Here is a 15,323-nt window from a genome sequence, read left to right on the forward strand (position 1 = left end):
ACTTCTTCTTTGGTATGGTATCACTACGGAGTTATAATGTCGGCAACTCTGTATCACTGACTTGTAACTTTCAAACAGCATGAATAATAAGGGCACCACATTGGTTTTCTTTCTGAAAAAAGGCTTTCAGTTTTAGTACTAACCCTTTAGCACTATTTCATTGAAATAAAAATACAATAAACGCACAGAAGACTGAAATTGAGTCAACTGACGTGACATTTATAATTTGTTGACATTATGACAGTTTGACAAGACTAGGGATTGAAAAAGTTTTAATTGAAAAAGTAAAATGACAATTTATTAAAACGATTCACATGGATATAATCGATTAAAAATATTTATAAAATGATCTGATACTTGCCTGTAGCGATTATCCAATCCTGGTTTCTACTGAAAAACTACCTCGTGGCAAGATTTTAATAAAATAATAAAATCTTTATCTTCTCTTTCACAATCTATAAAAGTTCATTTGGTCTATTATTATACATGTGCTATGAATGAGGGTTTTCGCGATTGAAAAATCCGCGAGATGGCAATACGTAGACGCGAGGTCCAAATGCTGCATGATTGGTGGATATCTGTCAATGTCATGTCAAAAATAACCAATCATGCAGCATTTGGACCTCACGTCTACGTATTGCCATCTGGCGGATTTTTCAATCGCGAAAACCCTCATTGGCATAGATTATGAGAGACTGGCAACTATACTAGGTTGATATCAGGTGATCCGTCTGCTCATTTGCCTCCTGTCACATAAAAAAAAATATATATTATGTTTCTCACACTTCAACTGGCATTGGATTCAACATCGGATTCTGACACTTTTACAGTTATGATACCATGAATATCAGTTTATGGTCCTAATTATTTTTATTTTATTTACGACCTTCGACCAGTTGGACACTTTAGATATCTTCTTGTAATAGTGTCAAACTGTCAATATCTTTTTAGCTTTTAACGCAAATCTAGTCTTCAAAGCAGTTTAATCGATTTATTTTATTTTCAAAATCGATATTTTATTGTCTATGATGGCCGCAGGAACATCACTATACATGGACTCCCAGCAATAAAGTACGGTAATGCCTCGTACAGATTTTATCGGCAAAAATTATGGAACTTGATAGGTTTTAGACCATGCCACGCACCAAAACGTCCGGAAGTTGTAATAGTATTATAGAATAAACGTTAAAAGACTTATTTATTTAATTTTTCAATGCTTAAGTGTCCATTAGAATGAAAGGGTGCTTAATGTATTAAAAAAAATAGAAAATAATTATGATGGGTTAATGTTTTTGGGCGGTTTTTTAGGCGGTTTCTGACAATGTCCTTTCATCAAAATCGGTTCAGTGGTTTAGGCGTGAAAGCGACACAGACAATTACTTTCGCATCTAAATTATTAGATTATTGGTGTGGATCATGTTCTGGGCAAAGGCCTCCTACCTTTGAAAGATGGCGCCGTCGTCTAGCTAGGTAAACCTCCTTCACCATTTTCCATCTTTCCCTGTAGTTATAGCTCATCCAATTTTTTTCGCTGCCTTTTAACTTTGCCTGCCTCCTAACTTTATATTCCTCCAGTGTCCTCCTCCTCCTGCCCTGTCCTTCCGTTTTTAGTAGACATGGGGTCTGTGGCTGTGGTCAGATCAAAGTGAAATGCATCTCGCATATTTCCGATCACCTATGACTATGATAGTAATGTCCATGTCGTCTTATCCATCTTGAAGTCAGAATGACTACCTGACCTGCCTACTTCAGGTTTTAGTAGTGATTGCGAGTGTACTTGTGAGTGGCTTTTATGTTATTAGAGCAAGGTAGAAGTTGTAAAATTAAATATCCAGTGTAACAAGGAAATAATAACACAAAAGTCAAGTTTTTATCATTTTATTTTAGTCCAAAGATGTTTAGGACGGCGGGGCAGCTGCGGGAGTGGTGGTGGCCGCGGCTTCCTCACGGATCCTGTCCTTCTTGAGCGTGCCCATAAAGGCAGCCTTGTCAGCCGGCGTCTGGAAGCGACCGTGACCGAACTTGGACGACGTGTCGATGAACTTCAGGTTGATCTTTTCCAGAGCCGCCCTCTTGGTGTGCACGCGCAGGGACTAGAAAAAACAAAGGTTTGGTTAAATTCCGCCATACTAGTCTCATCTTGTCAAGTCTTTAGCTAGATCACTGTAAAATGGATATTATTATACAATACAGGTTGCAAGATGGATCCTTACAAACTATGGTGTAGGATTGGTATACTTACTTTCCTCAAAGTGATGACTCGCTTCTTAGGTCCCATGCAGCAACCCTTGATCATAACGAAGTCATTGTTGACTTCACCATAGTGAGGGAATCCACCCATTGGAGTAATAGACTTCTCAGACAAATCATACTCAGTAGAAGCATTGTTCTTGATAACCTTTCCATCCTTAGTGTGGATTCCTGGAAACAACATTTAATTAGCATACAAATACTTCAATGTAATTAATTTATAAGAATACCTATTACAGTTTAGACAGTAATTTATAATTACCTTGTCCAATACGGTATATTTTCTTGTTCATTTCAGTACGGTGGTGGTAGCCCTTTTGACCAGCACGGGCAACAGTGAAGCTTACTCTTGAAGGATGCCATGCTCCAATACAGGCAACCTTACGTAGACCCTTGTGTGTCTTGCGCGGCAATTTCTTTGTGTGCCAACGTGAAGTGACACCTATAGCAAGAAAAAACATTAGATACTTTATAACATACACATTACTAACAACAAGTTGTAAGTAAGATAAACATACCCTTGTATCCTTTTCCCTTGGTGACACCAATGCAATCAATCATCTCATCCTGGGCAAACACAGAGTCCACAGGAATGGGTTTTTCAAGATGTTCCCTTGCCCATTTAACTTTGTCCTCAATGGTTCCACCATTGACTTGGATTTCCATAATGTGGGCCTTCTTTTGGCGTTGCTTCAGGAGTTTCATCTGAGTGTGAGCAATGATCCTTACAACACTGCAGTAACGGATCATTTTCTTGAAATCCTTCTCGATGGATTTGCGGCCAAGCTCATCTGACCACTTCTTGCTCGCCTTAGTGAATGCCTTCTTCTTGCATTTGTACCTAATTGAATCACACTAGTAAAGCAGGTGCTGCAAGAAAAACCAGACAGCCTCATCGTTGAGCGGAGACTGCTTGGTAGCAAACATGCCCTTGGCATATTCTAAGGTTGCCCTCATCAAAGAGAGGAGAGCTATTTTGAAATTATTAGTAGAGTTGCCGCGAATAGTGGTTATAGCGAATAGTCGAATACCGATTAATCGCCATCCACTTTGGCGAATAGTCGAATAACTCGACATTACTATTCGACATAAAAACATTAAAATTATTTCTAATTTCTTCTAAGGTTGTGAGAAAAGAAAACAATAAAGTTAAAGAAATCTGTTTCATGTTATACCTACATACCTAATATGTAGTTTTTGGGCATGTTTTGAAGAATCATCTATAGAGCAACCTACCGAAGAGCACCCCAAGAATGCCACTGCTGAAGAAATCGCCCACTACATCGCATTAGCAAAGGCTGACAGAAAAATAAACCCATATGAATGGTGGACTTTGAGTACCAATTAGAATAGATTTTCTATATTAAGTAAGCTTGCTAAACGATACTTAATCATACCAGCAAGCTCTGTTTATTCAAAAAGACTATTTTCCGAGGTAGCAGAGTAAATACAAATGAGTAGGTCATCTTCATAGAAACGCCCGCCGCTAATCCACGCTAAATTTTGTCAGTTTGTGCGTGCGCGCCGCATACGCATTGGCGCGCTCACATACAAACCGCGCTCGGTGCGTTTCTATGAAGATGACCTACTCATTTGTATTTACTCTGGAGGCAGGTTTAATTTACGAGGAAAAACGAAACCGACTTGCTCCCGAACGTGCAGAAAAAAATGTTTTTTTGCACCACAATCTGCCTCTGTTGGATTTTAAATATTAATTAAAAAGCCTAACTAATTTAATTTCATGAATGTGAAAGGCAAATGTTCATATTACAAATAATAATTGATATTGTGTATTGTTTTATTAGGGAAAATAATAAAATATGATTATTTTTAACTCATTAGTTTTTTTGTTCACTTAAAGTTTGTTTTAGATGACTATTCGCCAAATGCCGAATAATACTAGCTATTATTCGGTATTCGACGAATATCAAAAAAATGTCGAGTAATGCCGAATACCGAATAATAGCGAGTATTCGCGGCAACTGTAATTATTAGTATGTGTTTACAGTTTACATTAGAACATAAAATAAAACGAGATGTTATAATAATCAATTGTGAGCCTACACTACACTAACAAAATTTAATTCAAATAAACCATTTCAGAATTAGGTTATTTTTAGTCAAGTACCAGATAGTATGACAACAGCTGAACTTTATTTTGTACTATTGAAAGAATTATAATGTACCTATATTGACTTTACAACTGAAAAATATTTTGCTGTATCTGTAAAATAGTTACCAGTTCTTGTAGAAGCGACGACGGCAGTCCTCGGACATGTGCTCGGCCCATACCGTGAGCAGGGCGCGGAGACCGTGCGGGGTCTCGATGTAGCCGACCACGCCGACGGCCACCATGGGAGGAGTCTCAATGATGGTCACAGCCTCCACGATTTCCTTCTTGTTGATCTCTGTAAAATGCATACAATGTTTCTATAATGACAAGAATTTACTCAACTAAAGATTAGAGTTATTATATTGTAAGATTATTTAGCTTGGCGTTTTGTTGGTCAAGCTCAAGGACTACTTGCAAGATCAAGTTTCTAGAGGTAATGTTATTTTAGATCAATACAGAATTAATTTTAGCACTCTGATCGTTAGATTTACTTCAATGTCACAACACGAAACTATCTTGAAGGAAATTGTTATACTCACTTGAACCAGGACGGTCAGGTTCACGAACCACGTGGGTCATACCAGCCTTGTAGCCGATGAAAGCGGTGAGGTGAACAGGTTTGCTAGCATCATCCTTAGGGAATGCCTTCACCTTTCCACGATGACGGCGGGACCTCTTCTTGGGGTAGAATCCCATAGACCCATGACGGGGCGCTGAAAACTTCCTGTGCGACTGGAAACGCAGAGAATTGATGTTTTAACACAAGAACTTCCTTCAATAACATACTGTAGCGTAGAATCAAATGGCATCAGTCCGCCCTAGATAATCTTCACATCGATTCAGGTTCTAACCGTTTGAAAAATTTATAGGTTGTTCATCATATGCCATGGTACGTAAAACTTGTAAAAAACTCCGAATATGGAAATATTATGAGAATTTAATACGTAGCACATAGTATATCATTTAAGTAATCACACTATATCAAATTTGTTTGCGATTTTCTAAATAATTTAAGCTTTAAATTAATTTACACATCAACGCTCACCATGTTCTCTGACAGCCGCACGAACCAAAATGGCAGAGTTGATCAAATCAACAACTCAACTTGACGTATGAAACTATAGTGATGTAATAGGGATGTGATATGAGCAATAAATCGATAAAAGACAAAATTGATTATTCCCATACGATAACTGTACGATGGTCAGATGACCGTATTTCATCTAATAAAAAACTAAAAAAACATAAAAAAAAATAATTAAAGATATAGGTTTCGCAACGAGAGTTGAGTTGAGGTGATCAACATAAGCGAAGCTGTGGGTCTAGTCAAAATGCACTTTAAAATCGCAAACCCATCGCAAACCAGTCGGAAACAAATAAACAAATCGCAAAAGTGGTCGATAACAAAAAAGGCTTAGCCAAACGGCAAAAAATCGAATCGCAAAGCCCTACCTATCGATAATCGAACGACTGGATTGAAATTTCCCATACAAAGGCTTAACCAACATGCATTTAAGACTCAATCAAAATCGAATCGAATCGCAACACCCGCCATTTTCATTGCGATTACTTAAACCCCGGTGATAAGCTTCGATTATATCAAAAACCAATAGGGTGAAATGCACCACCTAACTTTGACCGTAACTATGACGTTAACCGGTGTTTTTTGTATGGAGTTTGACAGATTTTAGACGTTTGTCAAAGTTAAACTAAGATGGTGCAACCCACCCTAAGGCTGTTTTGACAAATCCGTATCGCGATGTCGTTTTGACAGCTAGTTTGACAGCGAAGCATAGACGTAAACAGAGAGCTGTGGGTCTAGTCAAAACGCACTTTAAAATCGCAAACCCATCGCAAACCAGTCGCAAACAAATAAACAAATCGCAAAAGAGGTCGATAACAAAAAAGGCTTAGTCAAACGGCAAAAAATCGAATCGCAAAGCCCTACCTATCGATAATCGAAAGACTGGATTGAAATTTCCCATACAAAGGCTTAGCCAACATTCATTTAAGACTCAATCAAAAACGAATCGAATCGCAACACCCGCCATTTTCATTGCGATTACTAAAACCCCGGTGATAAGCTTGGATTCGATCGAAAACCAATAGGGTGAGTTGCACCACCTAACTTTAAACGTAACTATGACGTTAACCGGTGTTTTTTGTATGAAGTTTGACAGATTTTAGACGTTTGTCAAAGTTAAACTAAGATGGTGCAGCAACCCACCCTAAGGCTGTTTTGACAAATCCGTATCGCGATGTCGTTTTGACAGCTAGTTTGACAGCGAAGCATAGACGTAAACAGAGAGCAGAAAGAAGGAAGAAACTAATTAAAAAAAAAAAGCTAGAAAAATTAAAAACAATCGCAAAGTCATAGACATTTTTTAACTTTTATTCGATTTTGAATGAACTTTTATATCGCCGCGTCGTTGGTGGTTCAATGTGCATTTTGGCTGCCATTTTCCGATCGAATCGAATCACTGGTGACGCGGCGACTGACATTAGTGAAAACTTCCCATTGGTTTGCGATGGCATTTTGACTAGACCCACAAAAACCCCGGTGATAAGCTTCGATTCGATCGAAAACCAACAGGCTGAGTTGCACCACCTAACTTTGACCGTAACTATGACGATAACCGGTGTTTTTTGTATGGAGTTTGACAGATTTTAGACGTTTGTCAAAGTTAAACCTAAGATGGTGCAACCCACCCTAAGGCTGTTTTGACAGCTAGTTTGACAGCGAAGCATAGACGTAAACAGTGGGTCTAGTCAAAACGCACTTTAAAATCGCAAACCCATCGCAAACCAGTCGCAAACAAATAAACAAATCGCAAAAGAGGTCAATAACAAAAAAGGCTTAGCCAAACGGCAAAAAATCGAATCGCAAAGCCCTACCTATCGATAATCGAAAGACTGGATTGAAATTTCTTATACAAAGGCTTAGCCAACATGCATTTAAGACTCAATCAAAATCGAATCGAATCGCAACACCCGCCATTTTCATTGCGATTACTAAAACCCCGGTGATAAGCTTCGATTCGATCGAAAACCAATAGGGTGAGTTGCACCACCTAACTTTGACCGTAACTATGACGTTAACCGGTGTTTTTTGTATGGAGTTTGACAGATTTTAGACGTTTGTCAAAGTTAAACTAAGATGGTGCAACCCACCCTAAGGCTGTTTTGACAAATCCGTATCGCGATGTCGTTTTGACAGTTAGTTTGACGGCGAAGCATAGACGTAAACAGAAAGCAGAAAGAAGGAAGACACAAATTAAAAAAAAAAGCTAAAAAAAGTAAAAACAATCGCAAAGTCATAGACATTTTTTAACTTTTATTCGATTTTGAATGAACTTTTATATCGCCGCGTCGTTGGTGGTTCAATGTGCATTTTGGCTGCCATTTTCCGATCGAATCGAATTACTGGTGACGCGGCGACTGACATTAGTGAAAACTTCCTATTGGTTTGCGATGGCATTTTGACTAAACCCACAGTGGGTCTAGTCAAAACGCACTTTAAAATCGCAAACCCATCGCAAACCAGTCGCAAACAAACAAACAAATCGCAAAAGAGGTCGATAACAAAAAAGGCTTAGTCAAACGGCAAAAAATCGAATCGCAAAGCCCTACCTATCGATAATCGAAAGACTGGATTGAAATTTCCCATACAAAGGCTTAGCCAACATGCATTTAAGACTCAATCAAAATCGAATCGAATCGCAACACCCGCCATTTTCATTGCAATTACTTAAACCCCGTGGGTCTAGTCAAAATGCCATCCCAAACCAATAGGAAGTTTTCACTAATGTCAGTCGCCGCGTCACCAGTAATTCGATTCGATCGGAAAATGGCAGCCAAAATGCACATTGAACCACCAACGACGCGGCGATATAAAAGTTCATTCAAAATCGAATAAAAGTTAAAAAATGTCTATGACTTTGCGATTGTTTTTACTTTTTCTAGCCTTTTTTTTTAAATTAGTTTCTTCCTTCTTTCTGCTCTCTGTTTACGTCTATGCTTCGCTGTCAAACTAGCTGTCAAACTAGCTGTCAAAACGACATCGCGATACGGATTTGTCAAAACAGCCTTAGGGTGGGTTGCACCATCTTAGTTTAACTTTGACAAACGTCTAAAATCTGTCAAACTCTATACAAAAAACACCGGTTAACGTCATAGTTACGTTTAAAGTTAGGTGGTGCAACTCACCCTATTGGTTTTCGATCGAATCCAAGCTTATCACCGGGGTTTTAGTAATCGCAATGAAAATGGCGGGTGTTGCGATTCGATTCGATTTTGATTGAGTCTTAAATGCATGTTGGCTAAGCCTTTGTATGGGAAATTTCAATCCAGTCTTTCGATTATCGATAGGTAGGGCTTTGCGATTCGAGTTTTTGCCGTTTGACTAAGCCTTTTTTGTTATCGACCTCTTTTGCGATTTGTTTATTTGTTTGCGACTGGTTTGCGATGGGTTTGCGATTTTAAAGTGCGTTTTGACTAGACCCACCGGTGATAAGCTTCGATTATATCGAAAACCAATAGGATGAGTTGCACCACCTAACTTTGACCGTAACTATGACGTTAACCGGTGTTTTTTGTATGGAGTTTGATAGACTTTAGACGTTTGTCAAAGTTAAACTAAGATGGTGCAACCCACCCTAAGGCTGTTTTGACAAATCCGTATCGCGATGTCGTTTTGACACTTAGTTTGACGGCGAAGCATAGACGTAAACAGAGAGCAGAAAGAAGGAAGACACAAATTTAAAAAAAAAAGCTAAAAAAAATAAAAACAATCGCAAAGTCATAGACATTTTTTAACTTTTATTCGATTTTGAATGAACTTTTATATCGCCGCGTCGTTGGTGGTTCAATGTGCATTTTGGCTGCCATTTTCCGATCGAATCGAATTACTTGTGACGCGGCGACTGACATTAGTGAAAACTTCCTATTGGTTTGCGATGGCATTTTGACTAGACCCACTGTTTGCGTGCCAGCGGGTCTAGTCAAAACGCACTTTAAAATCGCAAACCCATCGCAAACCAGTCGCAAACAAATAAACAAATCGCAAAAGAGGTTGATAACAAAAAAGGCTTAGTCAAACGGCAAAAAATCGAATCGCAAAGCCCTACCTATCGATAATCGAAAGACTGGATTGAAATTTCCCATACAAAGGCTTAGCCAACATGCATTTAAGACTCAATCAAAATCGAATCGAATCGCAACACCCGCCATTTTCATTGCGATTACTAAAACCCCGGTGATAAGCTTCGATTCGATCAAAAACCAATAGGGTGAGTTGCACCACCTAACTTTGACCGTAACTATGACGTTAACCGGTGTTTTTTGTATGGAGTTTGACAGATTTAAGACGTTTGTCAACGTTAAACTAAGATGGTGCAACCCACCCTAAGGCTGTTTTGACAAATCCGTATCGCGATGTCGTTTTGACAGTTAGTTTGACGGCGAAGCATAGACGTAAACAGAGAGCAGAAAGAAGGAAGAAACAAATTAAAAAAAAAAAAGCTAAAAAAAGTAAAAACAATCGCAAAGTCATAGACATTTTTTAACTTTTTTTCGATTTTGAATGAACTTTTATATCGCCGCGTCGTTGGTGGTTCAATGTGCATTTTGGCTGCCATTTTCCGATCGAATCGAATTACTGGTGACGCGGCGACTGACATTAGTGATAACTTCATATCGGTTTGCGATGGCATTTTGACTAGACCCACTGAAACAGTCTAGTTGACATGTCTTCTCTAGTACGTAGTACATTATAACTCAATGATTGTGAAGGGCAAAACGCGCTGGAGATCCGGCTTACATGTCATTTGCTTATAACTTAATAACGCTTCGTAATTCAAAAACTATTCTAGCAAAAGTTTAGAAATTTTTGTTCTCCTATTAGACAATTTTAAGGTAAAAGAACATTATTGTAGCATAATTTATGAAGATTTGTGTCAGCTGGAGACACAAAAACAACTCATAGTTCTTTAGTTATGAAATTATGGTTGCTCCCAAATTATAGTTGAAACCTTTGATTGCTTTTAATCTTCTTTGTGTTTGTTGATCGCCTCAACCAAAGGCCTCAACTCTCTCCGCGCTACCTATCCTATACCAATGACTAGGCAGCATGGTCTTTGATTTTAGCCTGTTGCAGTGGGAACCATAAAGTTAATATTCCTTCGGAATAGAGCAACAAAGAATGAGCGAGCGAGATGTCACTATCTGCAACCCTGTGTGATAAAAAGAGATGTGTGATGCTATCATCGTCACGTCAATAGAACCATTTTTGCAAAAGATTTGACAGGCAGTGACACATAGAGGCACAAAGAAAATTTTAAATTTATAGTTTTTTATAAAAATATCGTAAAATCCTGTTTATTTTTGGAAAATTTGTTTTCTTATATAATGGTGACCTGTTCCGTCCTTGATTGTGATGTACACCAAAGGAATAATCCTGCAAAATATTCATTTCACAGGTAAATTTATTGAAATCGACACCTCCAAACTTTAGCTTTATTTTTGTGAATGCGCTTAGACTTTTAAGCACTAATTGTGATAATTATGTTCTTTAAACATTAATTTAAGTTGTAAGCAAAGATTTCATGCTCATAATCCAGAATTTATGAATATTTTGTGTAAAGAAATAATTTTCGTTTTACACTAGGGTTGTACCACAATCGATAAATATATTTTCTGCGCTGTTTATCACAGTCACTGCTGATTATGTAGGTACATAAATGGCGTTTGTATGTGAATATAGAAAAGTATTATTTTGTAATTACCTGTTAGTCAATAAACTAAACTAAATATTACATACTAAATATAATAATAAATATGTTTATGCACACAGATGTTTGTACTGTGCGGGAATCGAACCCGCTACCTCCGGAATAGTAGTCCGTTTCAAACCACTACACTATACGGCCAACAACGATTATTACATCGTTAGAATCCTATTTTCTTACGTTATCGTCAGAATTATCATTTTTTAATTATTGTTTTACTCCTACTAATATTATAAATGCGAAAGTTTGTATGGATGTCTTGATGTTTGTAACTCTCATTCTTCCAAATAAATAAGTTGAATAATTTTAATCTTCTGAGTTTTTTTTTATTTTCTTTGGCCACTCTCCCAATTCTCATATACCTACAATCCCATTCCATCCTATTCTATTTATATTATTACTGTTAGGTGTTAATTAATATTTAATCGATATCGATATTCATGTGAAAAGTAACGACATACATACATCACTGACATGCACACATATTTATTTTTACACACACATATGACATCTCATTTTTGGTTTCGTTTGACAGCTCGTGATTGTTGCTCTATTCCGAAGGAATATTAACTTTATGGTGGGAACAGAAAAAAATATGACAGTTGACACCAGTGGGTAGACACTTCTCATACAAAAACTAGTCTCTATATGTAGCAATTGATATACAACCTTATCCCTTAAGCAATAAAGTGCATTTTGGATTGATTTTACTATAGCAGGGGAACCCGCGGATCAATACCACCATACTAAAAATAATTGTTAGTGTCCTTATGTTGGTAGTATTGTTAGTTTGACAAATGAAAAAAAATGTCTGTCAATTGAGTTTGAGTTTTTAACCGGCGAATTGATTCGTGTGAAGTTATTTTCTCAGATTTGGTGCAATATTACTGTAAATAAACTTTTCTGTCGTTTACGTTGAGTTGATTAAGTTCCTCCGTATCGGGCGTGATAAAGTTTGCTGTTCAGTGTTATGTTTTTTGTGAGATAGAGACTCTTTTAAATAAGCTGTGTTTCAACTTCTACAGAAGTTTAAACTCTTATTTACTTTTCTGTTTAATGGGTATGTTATCTACTTACTTGAAATATTACATCTATTACAAATCTATTTTTCATTAAAAACAACCCTATGTGATGAAAATGTAAATGTACTTTCAAAACTGGTAAATGCATGAACCAGGGCATTGACACTGGTTGGAGAGAAATTATAGGCTTTGTTTAATTAATACCTATTTCATTTTAGGCTTCTACTGATAATGGAGAGTAGAAACAACAAGAAGTGCGTTATTTGTAATAAGAGGCGAAGTCGTGGTGGATCACCCTTACTTTTGAGTAGGTTTCCTCTGGATTCTGACCGGTGAGTTTCTAATAACACTCATTTATTACAAGATAATTTTACTGATTGTGTAAACTTAAAGGCTGGGATTAATATTTTTAATCATACAGTAAATAACCATAACCAATTTTTAATTTCAGTATTTTGTTTCGTACTCTGCAAATGAATTGCATAACAATACTAAAAGAAATTAGTTGATGAATAAATTTCAGTTTGTTATTCTTTTTCTTTTCTAATAGGTATTTCTTATTTCAGTTGTCGAATGTGGGTTAAAAATGCTGGCTTAGAAGACTTAGCATATGTACCTATTGAAAAGTTACACCAACTGAAGTTTGTTTGTGGTGGGCACTTCACTCCTGAATCCTTCAATGCCAAAGGAACTCGGCTGAAGAACTCAGCTATTCCAACACTGGAATTGAGCAATCCCATCTTGCCAGATGAAGTTTTGACAGAGTTTCCTCTTCATGTAAAAGACTCCAATAAAGAAAACCTCAAGACAGGTATGATGATGACTTCAATTATTTTTTTTAAATTTAATTTACTATCTATCAATTTTTCTGAATTATTTAGATGTCTTAATTAATTTTCTTTGGTTTCCAAAACAAACCAACCGAATGCAATTTAACAAGGTTCTTTCTTTGTAACCACAAACATGTGTTGTATGCTTATCAATAAATAATATATAATTTCAATTATTAATTATATCTATACTTTGATACAGTTCTTTATGATCATTCATATTGCATTCCAAAGAAGTCAAATCCAGTTGAACGAGGTATGTTTATCTAAAATTATACTAATAATATAAAAAGGAAATATTTAATTGTTTGTTTGTATTTGATCGGCTCCGTAACTCGAGCCAAGATAGCCTAAAGTGCGGGTTAGAACCCCACAGCTTGAATATTGTAGTAAACCCACTCGTAACACAATTTAGCTTAGAATGTGTGTTGAGTTAGAGGGACTTTAGTAATTTGTGTAATACAAATTCTTCAAAAAAAGTACCGGACCAATTTGAAAAATTTTAGGCAATCTACATTAATTAGCCAGGTCAGCTAGTTTAATAATATTTATAAGCTAGTAATTTTTAATGTGAGCAAGACATGTACTAGACTGATTGTACCCTAAAGTTGGGTAAGAACATGACATTTTATTACCCAATTCACATTTCATTATCTGCTTTCAGTTCCCCTTACAACTACAACCAAACAACTAAATTCAACATGTTTGGGAGCTGTGGATATACCAGATTCTGGTATTTCTGCGAAAACAACTTTTGAACCTCTTCCTTCTACTTCCAATGCACCAGAACATATGACCTATAAACCCATTACTCATGGTAAGTGTACAAACTAATTATTTACCTTCTAAAATATGCCTTCCCTCAAACTAAAGAATGCCACCCTGGATGCGTTCTGCAGTCTGCAGTCAGGTCAAAATGAACTTATATGTACAACATTCTAGGTTTCTGTACATTTTATATTAATGCGATTTGACCGTGCGGATACGAACAAAGAACGCAAAGCACACGTGACTGATTGCCTTATCACGACCACTTACAGATTGTCTTGACATACCCGCAGACCGCATCCAGAATGCAGAACATTAAAACCTCTAAATGCCTTTAATTTAATATTATGTCATTGTTATTGAAGGTGGGCCCACGCTTCATATTTTATGAGAAGAGCTATCATTATCCTGTCTTTGCATTTTTTTAAAACTTGATAATGATTGATTGATTTGGAAATAATATGTTTCATAAAACAACAAAATAAATTTTAAACTAATTTGCATATTTATAATATTTCAGATGACGAAAACATTTGCCATCAAGAATATCAAGATGCACAGGCAGAAATATTAGTCCACAGTTATAAAAGACCTAAGAAAAACATTGAAATGAAAGGTAAGATAAAACATACCTAATTTAAAAAACTAAGTAAAATTGCTGATTAATAAACCAATATTCAATTCAATTTGCTTTAATGTTGTTTTTTTTTACTAATGGAAATGTTTTTATTACAGACACTTCATCAACATTTACAATTAAAGAGAAGAGGCTTTGGCGACAGTTACAAAATGCAAAAAAAAACAATAAGGAATATAGCGAAGGTAGTTGCAGAAGAACACAACAGAAATTTTTTAAATATTAAAAAACTGAATAGTATCATTGTAAATCCAACATTCAAAACTAAGATGAGGGTGAAGTATGCTGCGCATGCTCTGAGTAATACCGTGGCAGCTATTTTAAAAATGATGGCATGGAAAGAAGTTTCTGATTGCAATGATACAGCATTTGTGATTGAACAGTTAGATAAACTATTTGATTGTACAAATGGTCCATCATCTTTAAATGACGTAAAGAAAGGGATCCGGGAAAATGTTTCCACATCAAGTAATCACATTGAGTCTTGGACCTTTTATACTGATAAGTTAAAAACCATAAAATTTATAACAGCAGAAAACACGATACTAAAAAATGTTAAATGCGTAAAGGGATATCAAATATCTATCAAATCCTTAAACGATATTTGGGAAAAGTTAAAGAATGAAGGGTTTAAATATATGAACCTTAGACAGTTTAACCAAGACTCTCTGGAAAACTTATTTGGAATCATTAGGCAACACAGTGTAACCAATAGAAATCCCACTATCACGCACTTTACTGCAGCGCTTAAAACAAGCATGGTTACTGGGCTGAAAGTGCCTCATAGCAGAAGTGCTAATTGTGAAGCAGACAACAATAAACATATGCTGGAATATAAAGACATTTTAAAAACTAATTTAAAAACAACAGAAATAAAAATTAATGTTCAAGATTCCACAGACACTGAATTTTATCCTG

At 36.4% G+C, this 15,323-nt stretch overlaps 1 protein-coding gene across 1 annotated transcript; it reads right to left on the reverse strand.

Moving 5' to 3' along the window:
- Positions 1-1,864: 1,864 nt before the first annotated feature.
- LOC135087822 (large ribosomal subunit protein uL3) lies at positions 1,865-5,516 on the reverse strand. The gene is made up of 7 exons (XM_063982623.1): positions 5,409-5,516; positions 4,903-5,095; positions 4,490-4,658; positions 2,769-3,091; positions 2,513-2,692; positions 2,243-2,421; positions 1,865-2,093 (listed from the first exon to the last, which is right to left on the reverse strand). The coding sequence occupies exons 1-7, from the start codon at positions 5,409-5,411 to the stop codon at positions 1,899-1,901; spliced, it is 1,242 nt and encodes a 413-aa protein (XP_063838693.1). The 5' UTR covers positions 5,412-5,516; the 3' UTR covers positions 1,865-1,898.
- Between the last annotated feature and the right edge of the window lie 9,807 nt (positions 5,517-15,323).

The sequence above is a fragment of the Ostrinia nubilalis genome, chromosome 3 (genome assembly GCF_963855985.1).
Source record: "Ostrinia nubilalis chromosome 3, ilOstNubi1.1, whole genome shotgun sequence".
In the NCBI taxonomy this organism is placed as follows: domain Eukaryota; kingdom Metazoa; phylum Arthropoda; class Insecta; order Lepidoptera; family Crambidae; genus Ostrinia; species Ostrinia nubilalis.